At 40.4% G+C, this 15,572-nt stretch overlaps 1 protein-coding gene across 4 annotated transcripts in view; it reads left to right on the forward strand.

Moving 5' to 3' along the window:
• The window catches only part of dennd2b (DENN domain containing 2B), a 48,299-nt gene that overhangs the window by 22,652 nt on the left and 10,075 nt on the right, over nucleotides 1–15,572 (forward strand). For all 4 annotated transcript variants that reach the window (XM_044350146.1, XM_044350138.1, XM_044350129.1 and 1 more), the window contains 11 exons: nucleotides 786–931; nucleotides 5,234–5,355; nucleotides 5,720–5,935; nucleotides 6,338–6,434; nucleotides 6,613–6,657; nucleotides 7,075–7,259; nucleotides 8,212–8,321; nucleotides 8,695–8,764; nucleotides 10,209–10,286; nucleotides 11,481–11,621; nucleotides 11,839–11,987. In XM_044350146.1, coding sequence (XP_044206081.1) covers nucleotides 786–931; nucleotides 5,234–5,355; nucleotides 5,720–5,935; nucleotides 6,338–6,434; nucleotides 6,613–6,657; nucleotides 7,075–7,259; nucleotides 8,212–8,321; nucleotides 8,695–8,764; nucleotides 10,209–10,286; nucleotides 11,481–11,621; nucleotides 11,839–11,987 — 1,359 coding nt within the window. The remainder of the gene's footprint in view (nucleotides 1–785; nucleotides 932–5,233; nucleotides 5,356–5,719; nucleotides 5,936–6,337; nucleotides 6,435–6,612; nucleotides 6,658–7,074; nucleotides 7,260–8,211; nucleotides 8,322–8,694; nucleotides 8,765–10,208; nucleotides 10,287–11,480; nucleotides 11,622–11,838; nucleotides 11,988–15,572) is intronic.

Genomic DNA, 15,572 nt, shown 5'->3' on the forward strand with positions numbered 1-15,572 from the left:
CTAGCAAATCTATGTTCAATTTCTTACTGAGTTCACTTGTACTCATACTGTAATTGAAGATATTGTGATTCTCCAACTTCCTTTAAACTGGCAGCAGTGAATATCTAATAGAAACTAGTGAAATCTGACACTGAATCATCACGCTCCTCTGTTGTGTTCATATTGGCTTAATCTTTGCTGCTGTACTATTACTACTATTATTTTTATTCTTAACTTATAGTTCTCAGGCTCAGATGTCCTTAGTTTTCTTGCATGAGGGTGGGGCCTCTCCAGATTTTCCCAATGTAAAATGGGGATGAAAATCCTTAAACGTTCATCCCTTGGACTGTGTTTAAAATTCCTGTGGTTCAAGCAATTTCAGACCAAGCTTAAAAGCCACGAGCTGTCGATGGGGCGACATGACCTTACTGTAGATCCCTGCTCTAATGTACCAAAGTTTCTCTGCAGTGCCACAGCTTATGATGTGTATCTTACAGTGTGCAAAGAGCACTCAGAAATAGTAAGATATCTGCATGTTTACTTGTGACTTATCAGGAATTTCCTTGTGATTGGAGCACATGTTATTCATGGCATTTCTCTGTAATTCCCTTCTGTATTTTAGTGGCTTCTGATTTGCATTTGAGGGATATGTTAATTTTTTAAACTTGTGTTTATAAGTATTAGAAGTGTCTTAACCACCTATTCAGCTCTTTTCTGTTAGCACTTGGCCAGTCTCTCTGCCTTTCTTTCTTGTGTTTACAACATCTTTCCCCATCTTGCTCTGTTTTGACTTTTTTCATTTCTAGAGAGTCGTGTGAGTCGGAGGATGCTGCAAGCTTGCCATCTTCGTATCCGTCCTCACCTGCAGAGAATGGCACACTAACCACAGAGACACGGAGTCGACCCAATTCCAAAAGCACTTTAGAGGAGAATGCCTATGAGGACATAGTAGGTAAGCACACTGCTATGCCAGCTTTGAAAACAGGAGAGATGACCTGTGTGGTATATGTGCGGCCTTTTGGATACTGTTTGCTCCAATTCATATCAAGGAGATGATGTCATATTAGACAGTAAACGGTTATGAGTAAGACAGTGAAAGTATGTGAGTAAACTGATAGTTGCTAGTCCAGATGAAGTGTTAATGCTAAATTCTGGTAAGACTCTGCAGCACTGTGAGGAAATGCCTTGAAATGTTTAGTTTTTTTGACACAGGTCTGTTTTTCATGGCTTTGCACTGATTTACTTTTTAGATATGTAATTACACACTGACTATGAATTGAAAATATCCATGATGTATGATGGTGATGGTGAGTGTAGTAGTGGCCAGTAGTCATGTTTTACTGAAAGTGATACAGTAGCCCCTGTTTTGCCTGGCTTAATACAGTTAAATAAGATTGTCAGGGTAGCTCCTCCTCCTGCATCTGCCTCATGTAGAAGTGTGGGTTATAGAAAAAGTATCAGCATGGTAGCAGTCAATGAACACTCCTGGGGTCTGAGAATGAAATGAATGGGTAACATGTGGTTGTATAGGCTGGATTTTACTGTCAAGATTGTCTGGATGTCCACAAATTTCACACCGCTGTCCAGCACTATCTACTGACACATACTGAGAGAGGATGAGCTCTCAGAATCTAAACTCCGCCATTATGTTTTTCATAGAGATGGATGTATCGTTGCAATCAATGATCGTGATTATTTTAGCCATAATCATGCAGCCTGAGGACAAAACTAAGGGTAAAAGAGATCTCTATACTTACCTTAAATTTGGATTATTTAGCATCATCTTCTCACGTTGCAACTCTTTTAGAGACAGGTCGTGTATCTTACTGTAAACAGGACTGACACAGAAGTTCTCTGAGGTAATGTGTGCATGAAATTCTTGATATATTAAAGCCAAATTCCTTTCCACTAGCAAATGACCCCAGGCCTTCTGCCCAGTCCAATTCCCAGTTCCCCTAGTGCATACTCAATGCGGTGGAAATGTGTGTCAGAGTGAGTATAGTGTGGCTTAAATATCATCAATTCTGTGTCTTATGGTGAAGTTTGACTTTTAGTTGTGGTAAAAAGTTTTAACACGCTGAAATATCTTTCATGACGAATGTTCAGTGATGACCAAATAAGGGCTAAATGTTTTTGATATGCAGGTATTTCGTTATTTCATGGTCTTTCTACAAGTAGTCCTGTTGATCTTGAACAGTGATTAGTGCCGTGCACATCAGAGGTTTACTGAAGCTGAGGATGTGCAGCAGTCTCAGAGAGAGCGTAAGGGCATGACTGATTTTCATATGAATCCCAACAAAGCCTCCATTGTTCCGCCAGCACTGTAGAGTGTAGAGTTTGCAGTTTAGAGAGGCACTTCTGCCAGTGTCTGTTTGTTCCTGACAAAGAGATTGTCTCCGAGTGAGTTTGAAATTGTTCCAGCTATTTCCAGCTATTTCAAAACAGGTTTTCAAACTAAGTCCTAATGGAGTAGAACGGTGGTATCCAACACCACTATGCAGTGGTTTACAGGTCAGATGATCCATTTGAGAAGCAGCCACAGCAGTAGGAAACGAGCCATGTTTCAGTCCCTCTGTGCCCTTATTTTCACAAACAACTCACACAGAGAACCAGAATTCCCCACTTATTTCCTTGGAACATCTACTGTATCATAGTTAGCATGAATTTTATCTCATCATCTTGGTTTTTGGTATCTTGTCTTGATGCCAAACCTCAGAAGTAATTTTTGACCTGTGCTACAGTGCTACTGTAGTGTGTAGTTGATAAATGGTGTGTCAATGAGTGATTTCTTTATAGGTTGATGAATCACACCCTGTGTACCAGTGAAGCTGTGATTCAGCTTTCTCTATTATTGAGTCCTGGCGTGGTTCAACCTCACAGTGTTGCGTTATCTTCACTGATGTAGTTTGCTGCTTTGTGAATAAAGGTTTGGAGCCCTGAGAAGGTTTGGTACATGTAAGGAGTGATTGAAATTCAAATCAAGTTGCACTGGCTCCATTGAGCCAATAATTTGTTATTCTTTGGTGCAAAAGAGACCAAAACTACTGTGCATTACTCTGCGTAGTTTATCCAATGTGGTCACAAGCAGACTGTTCTCATGATGGACACACTGTATAGTTTGCAGTGCTGCCAAATGTTCTTGCAAAACTGTAACCTATTTTTTCATCCCATGCACATTTGTGTTTAAACTATGAATGGGCGGGCACCGCAACTATACTGTAGTTTGTCCACTTTATAGGGTAAGCTGATACTGACATTGTTGGTATAGTTTGTTCTGTTCCTCACCCTGCCCAGAGAGTCCATTGTGTACACAGAAATGTACAATCACAGTTTGCAGTTGAGGTGTGTCCACTCCCTACATAATACTGTGTGTCTGGGAGTGTGTTAGAGAGAGATCTGGATGTTTGCAATCAGAGGAGTAGATTAGTACCCTCCAGTATATAAGCAGCTATACAGACATATCATTTTCCCAGCAGGCTCTCATTACAGCGCTGCTTCAGTTTAATGGAGTTGCGGCACAACGTGGGGTCAGACTAAGCCCTCTTATTCCGCTCCTCAGCTTCAATGATGCACAGAAAATCACTCCAGTAAGCTAATTTACAATGTACAGCATTTGAAGTGTATGTTGTCTGCATATGAGTGCCTGAGTATGAGTACTTACCTAAAACAGGTTTAATAGTTAACCTAAAAATAAAGAAAAGAACAAAGCTCTGCCTGTAGGTTAATGTTAATCATTTTTAACATGCACAATCATTATTTGACTTTGTGAGTTCATCAGGTTTTCCGCTAACATACTCAGGAAGAAGGAACACAGCTACTAAATAGGTTTTGTTTTTTTCCTTTCTATTAACAGATAACACTGCTTTTCTTTCTTTTAAAAGTTCCTCTCATGCATTTCGACACCATCTGGCTCTGTTTTTATACTTCAGTGTGGTTTCTTCACTTTCTCACAACCTTTTTCAGACCCTGCCAAAAAGCTATTCTCAGAGCGCATGTCTGAATAGACATGGACTGTGGTGTTACACAAGTTTTCTCTTTATTGAAGTTGGCTCTCTGCCAGGTGACATCAGTGAGAGCTGTGCAGTGCTCTGTAATGTGCCTTTCTTTCCTTTTCTGCTATCATCTATCGACTGAAGTATCTACAGAGAATACAGTAGCAAGGTCTGTGCTTATTGGGACTTGTTTAGATGCAGTGTTGCATTTTTCATGTCAGTCCTTAAAATGAAGTGAGTAAGTAGACCCTAGTCAGAGTCTCAAAGCGTATGGCTCTGCTCTATATTTTTCTTATTGTCATGTGCAGAGCCAAACCAACAAAGAACTCATCCTGCTTACAAGAATTGAGTGTGTATCCAAAGCCTCATATATCGTATTTCACTGGGCCATAGACCTCCGTTGTTGTCCAAAAACTAATAAAAACATATCAATAAGCCTCACTGCTGCGCTGGGTGACATCCTCCTAGGCCCGGAAGAGTTTGGGCATGGTAGTTTGTTTAGAAACAGCTCCTAAGGCTAATGACAGCAATCACGTTTTCAGTCTCTAGAGAGTAGTTCTGTGTAAGGCAGACACCACTGTGCTTGTGCGGGAATGTGGTGCCGTTTACAGAACTTTGCTAGCTTGCTATGCTACATATCTCAACCTCTTCACTTTATACATAAGTTATTCACAGTGGACAATATAGTATAATAGTATGGAAAATGCTTCAGTACTTCACAACAAAGAAAAATAGGCACAGTACCAGTCAAAAGTTTGGACACGCTTTCTCATTCAAATGAATGGGAAAATGTGTCCAAAATTTTGACTGGTACTGTATAACAACGGCTATTTTAATCATATTTCTACAAACATTTAACTTCTATATCCAGAATCATTGTCTAAGAAGATGACCCTCTTCTTCCTCACTGAGAGCAGACAGTTTGCATGCCTGGACAGTGACTCACCAGCAGCGTTGCGTCCAGCAGTTTCAGCTGGGCCCAGTGGGGCCTGTGGGGCCCAGTGCCAACAGCAACTGTTTTGAAAAAAGGGAGTTCACTTGAGCTAGCTGGGAGTGACCTTTGACTTACCTTTAATGACTCATCTCCTTTCAGACAAACCATAGGGAGGCTCTTTTGTGCCCCTCACACCCTTTACTGCCCTGTTTGCCCTATTTGACCCCACAACCTCTTCTGTCTTCTGTCAAAAACAGCCTCTGACAGTTGTTGGCTTTGCTCTTGACATTACGTTTGAGCCACACTGAATATCTACATCATTCCACAGAGAAGGAGAACCCATACGAGGATGTTGACCTGAAGCGGAGGAGTTTGGGTCGAAAGTCTTGTCTTTTGGACAGCAATAGATCTTGGACCACCATGGACAGGAAACTGAACTCTCCACCTCAGGTAAGTCATAAGCCTGCTGGGATTGACAGCACTGGTATGTTTCCCTCTTGTAAATAGAGCTTGTATGTTTTTTTATGTGGAAAAGTGAATCCCCTCACTGGATGTCAGTGCTGAATATCCTAGACAAGATCCTCTAAAGAATCTCATACTTCGTTTGTTATGCTACAGGAAAAAGTTTGACCTGGTGATGTTCCATAGACAGGTCCAGCGGCAGATTTGTCTCCCATGAAGCATTTGTCTCCCTGAAAAAACGGGAATCATTTTTACATCATTAAAAAAAAAGTAAAACATCTTGAATTAATGGACTGGGACGAATACCAGGTGAAATGTTTTAAACCTTCTATATTCTGTTCTCTGTGACTAGTTGCCTTCCAAACCCAGTAGCCAGTCCCTTCGCCTCACTGGGGGCAGCGACAGGAAGAGCCACCGGCTGTCACAGTTGTGCAAACGCCACAGCCATGATGAAATGCTGCTTCTCCCCCAGCGGGGTATATCAGCTTCACCTTGTGGCCTGCTGGATGATAGCCTCTGTGGCACCAGTGATACCCTGGCCTCACACAGGCACTGGAGGATCCCAAAGGTAAACATGGCTAGATCCTACACAAACACCTTCACTAAATCCTTGCAGAGCACTGTCTGTGTTCTTGGTCCTCTCCGGCTTCTCAGACCAGCTCAGGTTTCTGTAGAAAACCCAGTCAGAGTCAGAGCAGATCGGGATCATTTATAATGCCTTCATTTAGACAATAGATATTGTTACACAGTGCTTCAATGCATGTAATCACTGCTTGAGTTTAAGCCCTTGTGGTACCTAACTCTCATTTAAGCCATTAAGTTCTATTTTTCTGCAACCCTTAAAGCATGTACAGTATTTTACAGTGTTACTTTTGGCTAGGTACACCAACTACTTCCTTTATACTTATGATCAAAAGAAACAAAAGTTGAGATTTCCCAACAGAGAATCTCTTCTTTCCTGTGTTTACAGCTGGTCCAGAGGATCAACTCCATTTACTGCACTAAACGTGGGAAGAAGAGGCTTAAGAAGCTGTCCATGTCCAATGTTGAGACTGCATCTTTGAGAGGTAAGGGTTCTTTTTTTTCCCCCCTTTATCCACTGGCTAGATAAGTGTGTAAATATTTGCATCTCAGCCACCCACATAGAGTTCTAGCTGTGTTCCTTCTTGTGACATAAACACATGTTTGTGGAATTGCCCTTTGACCCGTAAAATATCTTCTTGTTTGTCTCATGTCTGCCTCCAGATGACAACAGCGAGAGTGAGAGCGACTCTGATGACAGGTTCAAAGGTGAGTGACCACAGAGTCCATTTCCAGGGGTGAGGTGCTGGACTTCTGTTTGTTCTCAGCTTTTTCTTGGAGCTGTTTTTCTCTGTTTGTGGAGCAGCTTCACATGGCAGTTTTGGTTTTAATAAATTACCTTGCTTGACTGGATGAATTGTGACCAAAACATTTGCCATATGCATGGATTACCAGTAAATCATTCAACATTTATTACATGTCAAATTTAATGAAACAAATGAATACTTATGAGATTTTTGTTTTATGTCTGTTATTGACATGAGCGATCAGTGGTGTCAGTGAAAGTGAATCACAACAGCAAGTACAGCAACATATATATTATAATTTCTTGACAGGCTGAAGATTAATTCACTGTGAGTCTAAAGTTGCATTTCAGTGTGAATGAATGCTTCCTTCCCTCCTCAGCTCACACCCAGAGGTTGTTGAAACTGCAGTCCATCCTTCGACGGGCCCCCAGCTACCGCACACTGGAGCTGCAGCTTATTGAGTGGCAGGAGAGAGAACTCTTTGAGTATTTTGTGGTTGTTTCTCTGAAAAAGAAACCCAGCAAAAACTCCTACTCCCCAGAGGTCACCTATCAGTTCCCCAAGGTAAAGTCATGACAATTGTAACTGAAACCTGCTGTTGGACCTTTTACATCTGGCATAACATATATCCTCAGTGACTGAATTTATTTTTACATGGAGCAAAAATCCAAAACGTCCATGTGTCAGTGCCCCCGAAAATGCTTCATAGGACCTGTTTTAGCTCAGAAATTATAAATCCAAAATACTGCACAGATACATCGCTGCAGACCTTGTCTGTAAGATTTGATGTAATTTGAATTGCAGGCTGGAGGGTCAATATGTAGTTAAATGAGAAAAACTATTTTAAATGGTTTTATTAATAATATTAATAAAAATTTTGCATGTGGATCACAGCAGATTTTACTTGTTGTTTACTCTTTGCTTGTAGTGCACAAGAATATTTGTGCACAATATAAATAAAACAGGGACCCATTCTTAAAAACATTGCTCCCTAGCACTACTAGTGGTCAGAAACTGCACAGGGTATCTTTAAGTTTTATAACACAGTGCCAAGGGAGTCTTGGGAGCCTGTTGCAAACACCAGAACCCATTTCTGTAGCAATTATTCAAAGACATATTTTAAAGATGTTAAGATTTGGTTCAGCAGAAGTGTCCCTTGGGAGAAGTACATGTCTGCCAGCCAGGAAGGAGGAAACATACACTTAATTGTTAAGATGATGAGAGTCGGACAGGGCAAAGGTTTAAGCCTGCATGGGAGAACTGTTAGTCTGGGCACTCTGAGATCTATGGGGATCTTTAAAAAAGGAGGCCAGAATTGTCTGAATGAGTATGAGCTAATTGAAACTCTTCTCCTCTCCTCTCCTCTCCTCTCCTCTCCTCTCCTCTCCTCTCCTCTCCTCTCCTCTCCTCTCCTCTCCTCTCCTCTCCTCTTCTCTTCTCTCCTCTCCTCTCCTCTCCTTTCTTCTCTTCTCCTCTCCTCTCCACTCCTCTCCTCTCCTCTCCTCTCCTCCCACAGCTAGAGAGGCCCACCAAGCAGATAAGGGAGGCCGAACAGAGGCTCAAAGCCATTCCTCAGTTTTGTTTCCCTGATGCAAAAGACTGGAGTCCTGTATCTGAGTACTCCAGGTATGGCTGAGAATCCTCCACATTCAGGGTCAAATTTATTATTACAAACTGGTCTACTGTCTGTTTGTTGTTACAACATATCAACTATTGTATAATGAAAGTTTAGAGGAAATGAACTACCTACCTAACTACTGTGCACGCAGAGCATTGTGAAGCTACATATGTTATCAATAATTATTTTATGTAACGCTTAGCAACACAGCTGTTCAGTGTGATTATCTTGAAAACACCTCCACCCTGTTATTGCTGATATGAAGGATAACATCTTTATCCGTGTAATACAGCAGCTGATAGGAGCTCTGTCTGTACCTGCCTATCTTACTATGTTTATTCATGTTGATTTTCATCTGTATTCACTTGTTCTTTGCTACAGTGAGACCTTCTCCTTTATGTTGACGGGAGAGGACGGCAGCAGGAGGTTCGGGTACTGCAGACGCCTGCTGGTAAGCCACCGTTCAGCTCCCCGTCCTCTGCTCCCTGTTCACACCCTGCTGAGCCTTGTTTGTTGTGACAGACCTTTTCATTCGAACATGTGATACGGTCTTCCTGTGTGTTGCGTGACTGTCCATTGTTGCAGCAGGAAAGAAAATCGATAAAAAAACAAAACAAAAACAAAACATGACGGGTGTGAAACATGTTGGAACACAAAAAAGATTCACACACTTATGATTGCAGCAACTAATCTGCAGGAGGGTGCAGGGACTTCTCATCCTTTTGTTGTTCAGGTTTGTCCAGGAAATAAATGCAACAGCAGTGTAATATTACATGTAATCTGATATTATACATTTAGTTTGAGTGTGATATAATCATAAAATGATCTTACAAAAAGATAATTACATATAATCTTAATAGAGTTAATACTGCAAAAAATTCAGTAATAGTCAGAAAGCGCATAATAATAATTTAAGCTGAACCCCAGTTAAAATTGACTCATTCGATTTAACAAGAGTTTCTCAGGAAAGGCAAGACAAAGAGAAACCATGAAAAATTTTAACTTTGTCATTGTGGAACGTTTCCTCTATATAATGAGGCTGCAGAGCACTTTGAAGTTTTTTGTTGAGCTTCCCATTTAGCTTGCGGGCACTGAGCATGACTGTGTGGGATTCTGTGAATGTGGTGGTGATTTTGTTTGCCGTTTGGTATTTCTGAGTGTGTTTACAGTACTGCAGTGTGTATGTTCTCAGAGGTTTACTGGGAGTGTCTCTACAACTCTGTATGTGCTGGGTAACATCTTTTTGAATTCTTTGACCACTAAGTTATGCTGCTCTCATGCATGATGTCCTCTGATGGACTGAAATTCCTCTCAATAGAAGCAGATTTTAATGAAGGTAGAGGAAGAGGTGAGCCGCTCTCCTCCAGTAACTTTGTTTCCTCCCTGCTGTCTGTCCAGCAGTTGGCAGTAACCAAGCATTCCTGAGGACTTGAATCAAGCTCCACATAGTTGATTTAATCATCCATTTGGAAAAGCGGAGGAGAAACAAGAGGAGAAAATTGTATACCTAATATGGACAAGTGGTTTGGCGTTTCTTGAGTGCTTGTGTTCATTTGTGTCTGTGTGTTTGAGTGTCTGTGCCTGCGCCCCCAAAGTCTGGAAGCACATAATGGTCTCTGAGTGTACATAGGAAGGTAGATACGATCAGCAGAAGCAGATAAATCACCTGTGTTTAGGAAGTTGGTATCCACATGAAAGACTTTCACCTCAGATGACTAGATTTTAGACTTCAGCTGCAGTATTTAAACAATTTATCTGTATATTATCATAGTCTGATCCTTTATGTATTTGTTTTTTAAATACATCCCACACCCTTTGATAAGAAAAAAACCACTGTCTCCTTATTAAAACCGAGTCCGTCATCACCAATCAGTTTCTTATGCTTTCTCTTACAGCCGAGCGGGAAAGGACCTCGCCTTCCAGAGGTGTACTGTGTCATCAGCAGACTGGGCTGTTTTGACTTGTTCTCCACGGTGAGCTCAGTCTTGTCCATTCACATGCACACAAACACATATAGGCAGCCACAGTCAGCTAGCTGTGTGTGTGGTGTAGCTGTGGTTAACCCCTCTCATAGCTGAAGTAAATGACATTCAGCAGACCTTCTGCTGAATGCCTGTTCATTGATAAACCTTATTTCAGTCTCTTTTTTTCACTTTTCTGATTTCATAGAGTAATTGTTTCCTTCGCTTTTGTCTCAGTGGTGCTAACAAAGAGCAGAGCTGTCGGTGTGTTTGACTTTTTCAGCCTTATCTGATTACTTTTTAATTCAAAGTGATTGAGTCCAGACTGGTGAAACAAAGTAGCTGCTAGATGACGTGAAAATAAAATAGCATGGTATGTTTCAATATGCAAACATCTGCGGTATTCAGTGTTTAATAATGGCGTCCTTGTGAAGCCTTTTAAGTCTGTAGGCGAAGTGCGATCAAAAGTTGGCAAATATGAAACCTGAAATGAAAAGTCTGAAATGTTTTAGTTGAGTTAAAGCAGAATAGTTGTGCCATGTAGCTATTGATGCTTTTATAATTTGTCGTTTAATTTGCAAATTAAGTGTGTACTTGTACTATGGTTTGTCTGGTTTTACATCATGTGATATTTCAAGAGTGAATGTCTCAAATGGCTCTATTTTATGGATGGTACAGCAGCACACCTGTGAATGAATCTAATTTTTTGCTTTGAAGACTTTTAAGTGTTTTCCAGGTTAATGAGAGAGGATGGCAGTGTATGATTTCAGAGGTAGTTGTGTGTGAGAGAGACAGACAGACAAACAGAGAGATGGAGAGCGAGGTGATATCATATGACCTTGAATACGAGTGATTCTCCAATCAACTTTCCAGACAGGAGGCAGCTTGGACCAAAACAGGCAGACAGGCAAACTGGGTGGAATTTTCCAATCACACAGGCATGGAAAGAAATGAATTTGCTATTTTTCAAAACAGAAAACGAATACTGAGTTCCAGACAATTGCTAGTGCTCAGATACATAACAATATGTTATATTTCCATGGTTATTACCCTTGATGTATATATATATGTATATGTATATAGACAGATAGGTAGATAAAGCACTATGGACCAATTTATAGGAATACATTTCCACTGAGACTTTTGTGTTGTTGATGTTACTTGAAATATGTTGAGGAAATAATGCTTTTTCCTCTCAATGTTTAGATCCTGGATGAGGTGGAGAGGCGGCGAGGCATCTCCGCAGCCCTGGTCTATCCCTTTATGAGGAGTTTGATGGAGTCACCCTTCCCTGCACCAGGGAAGATCATCAAAGTGAAGACCTTTCTGCCTGGTGCAGGAAATGAGGTCAGAGCTGCTGATAGAGCAGAACACAACTCTTTTTTTCTGTTCTGACTTTTATTATACCCATCACATGGTCTTGGTAGCTCTCATCTGATAGGATGTTTCATTAAAACTTCCTTTAGTTACTCGCATTGTTTTCACAGTCAGTTGTGTGACAGAAAATGTTAATGAAGTCTACAATCTGCGATGACTTAAATTCCAGTTCTTTGTGTTTGTTTAGGTCATCGAGCTGAGGCGGCCCACCGACTCCAGACTGGAGCATGTGGACTTTGACAGTCTGTTCAGTTGCCTCAGTGTACGGCAGGTGATACGTGTCTTTGCCTCGCTGCTGCTGGAGCGCAGAGTCATCTTTGTGGCTGATAAACTCAGGTGAAGCTCCACCACCTTCAGTTAGTCATAAGTCTTTCCCCCTGCAGTGAAATGCTTTGATGAAGAGAGAAAGGGAACATTTTTCTGAAACAGGCAGTATAATAAATACTGATAACCATCTCAGTAATAGTATTACACTAGCAAAAGTGAATCATCTTTGTCATTATCTGCAAAATATAGTAATTTCACTGAAACAAAGGCATGTCACGACAGGGCATTCTTGTTCCTCTTGCACTGTGAGAGATTTGGTCTGTTACCTTTGTTTGACCCTTTGTACATATTTTTAAATAATTTGTTCAAAAACAAGATTATTTCACAATCGATGATTTCATGAATTTTTAACAAAATAATGCAGTCTCAAGAACAATGGAGTGAAAGTTCATTTAAATGAATTCATGTGAGCCCTCACAGGCTTCAGCCCTCCCGAGAGCCTCAACATGGATGAATGGATGAATAGATGGTTAAATATCACTCATGGATGGAACTTTTACAGAACTGCATTTCAGTGTTCAGTGTACAGAATACATCTTGTATTTCTAGATTAGTTTGTCCCCATAAAGTCATGTCGGCAGTAATATTTCTCAGCAGTTATTATAGTTAGTTTCTGACTTTTCTGAAGAGAATTCACTTAATGTCTATCATCCAACATACTTAAGGATAAAATTTCCTCTACATGACTGGCTTTTTTTATTTGTTTTAATTTCCATTGCAAAATAACTTAAGTTAGTTGGCATGGCATGTGACTACAGATATTATGATCATATGACAGTCAAAAGACCATATTCAGGTCTGGCTCACTGCAAAACTCATAAATATCTCTTTACTTTCACAAACAGTCACTCTGACAGAGTCAGCTTGTGTCCCTCAGCCTGTCCCAACTGATGATGGAAGAATTGTAGTTACTTTTCTTGTAACTTCTGACAAACATGCATATACACCTAGCCGTATACTTGTCAGCTGGGGTCTAATGGTTGCCTCATGTGTGGAACTAATTGATTACATTGATTAGAATGCAAAGGTCAGACAACAGGTTATTTAGTCAGTCAGTCAGTCAGTCAGTCAGTCAGGCCTGAACTAAAGTGGGTCACAGAAATGAGCGTCACTGCCAGAGGAGAATAGGGTGGGGCTGATAAGATGTGAAGGGTCTCTGAGGACTCGGTGTCCCAGTCTGTCCTCTTGTTACAGAATAGAGAGGGGTACTTTTGGAGCGTTGGAGGCAAGGGTGGAGTGGGAGGAGATTTGAGGAGAGAAGTAATCTCTCCATGTATCAGAGCCCAGTTTAAACAAACATCAGTGGGGGCAGTGACTGTGAGGGGAAGGAATGCACTTCCTGTGTGCGCGACTCTGCCCTCTGATCTGTGGCTCGACTGTCACCGTTTGACTTATGATGCCACGTTCACTCCCTGCGTATGAGCGGCGGCACTCTCTGTGTCCCTTGAGAAAATCAGTCTTAGATGCTCATTACCAGAGGTGATAACATCAAAGAGACACTGGGTGGGAATCATGAACTAACTCATGACTCATAACACATACTATTATAATATATTGTCCAAGACAGTGATGATGTCCCTTATATACATCTTTCAAGACAGTAATTAATCACAATCTTTGTAACTGACTAAAAGAAATATACTTATAAACTTCTAAAAAAACTAATTCAATCACCATAAAAGATTCAGTCATATAGTACATAATTTAATGTATTATAAAATGGTGTTTTGTGTAACAGAGCATGCAGTGTTTGAGCCTTTTTAACATACACAGTGCCACCATTCAAATTTAAAATGGTCATAAATTTGCACGTGGTTAAATTACTATGAAGCAGAACACTAGTTAAAATACTTGCAGTGAAAGTAGATACATATATTACATTTTCAAACTGCAAATTAAGTTACAGAAAACTGAAATAACTACAAAAAAGAAAATTACAAAATGAAATCTATAATTTTGTGGCTTAAACATACAGTCACTATCCTTGATTGATGCCGTTTACTGTGTGATCAGCTCAAACCCTATGTGCGTGTATGTGGATTTAAATGTGCAAGCGTGCATGTATACATGCAGAGCTCCTGTGTTTTGGTTTCTTTTGAAAACAGTGACAGGGCCTCACTGCAGCATTAATGACTTCTATGATAAAAGGGCTGCTCCCACCGGGGCTCTTGTATAATAATCCATTCCCAAAATACCTCGCCAGTAGAGCATGATGTATTTTTCTTTGCCTTGAAATGTATATCCAATACAAGCAGGAACTGAGAGGAAAAGCCATGTTAGGAAATCGTTCTCTGTGGGATCTTCTATCCTCTGTTTCTTTGGCATGTAGCGTTCGCTTACCTGTTGTAATATTACACCGAAACCTTTGGGTTTTGTTTTTTTTTATCAAAGGAGGTTGTGGCTTCTACATGAAAGTCTGCAAAGACAATTTCTTTTAAGTGATCGTTCACCATCTGCTGCCCGTAATAACACGTCGGATGCCAAGTCAGATGAATTTATCATCAGCTATGTCACTCAGTAATTGCTTAATTCAATTGGCCTGCAGATGCTGGGTGAGTTTTGTCGGTGCTGTAGACTTATGTAAACAACCTCTGTCAGTCCTCAGGCAAAGGTTGAGGACGGTTACCAAATTGTACGTGCATGTCTGGATTTATCTCTTGGCATGGTGATGAAGTACTCCTACAGTAAGAATTTTACGCATTTTGGATCTTAATGACTTTCCCTGATGTGACTCCATTGTTCGGTAGTTCTCAAACCTTTTTCTGTCAAGTCCCACTTTGGATGACCAAAAAAAGCAATCACACCCTCCCGAGCATAAATCCAATAAACTTTTTATCAACCAATAAGACAAAAATGTTTGCACAAAAGAAATGTATGTTATATTTTCAAGTAAATTTATTTATTAAGTTATTTATGGCATTTCTTATGCACTTGTATTTGTTTTTCACTTTAATAATAATAATACTTTAATAATAGCGCTCACTGCACTTGTACCAGGTCAGCTACTTGAGAATTTGTACCATGGCTCTTTTTGAATCGCTGTCCTCTAACGCATGATTGTCTTGCCTCGCTTTTAAGTCGCTTTGGGTAAAAGCGTCTGTCAAATGACAAAATGTAAATGTAAAATGTATTAGACACACAAGACACAAATCTTTACCTCTATATTGATAATGAACTTGAGAGCAAGATAGGCTTCGTCATATTTTGGCTACGACTGATGTGTTTACTCTGAGCATCAGCTCTTTATTTCCCTGCAAGCATCAGTGCACATGGTTGGTTATAGTCCTTAATGAATTGTATTATTTTAACTGTACATGTTTCTACATGTCACAGCGTCGTCGTCCCTCCAGTTTGAGAACCACAGGTTGAGATGATTCAATCCTCCCTGCATCACAATAATTAGATTCACCACACTCACATAATATTTGTTACAGTGAGTGTGTGTCTCACATACTGATTTTGGTAGCAAAGAAGAAGGGAGGGATATAATGAAAGCTGAGAAGTCTTTGTTTGAGAGGAGGAGAGAATGGAATAGTGAAAAGGAGGGGACTGTAGAGGTAAACTAAACAATGGCTCTGAAAGCTTTTCTCTTGG

The sequence above is a fragment of the Thunnus albacares genome, chromosome 1, assembly GCF_914725855.1.
Source record: "Thunnus albacares chromosome 1, fThuAlb1.1, whole genome shotgun sequence".
NCBI classification, from domain to species: domain Eukaryota; kingdom Metazoa; phylum Chordata; class Actinopteri; order Scombriformes; family Scombridae; genus Thunnus; species Thunnus albacares.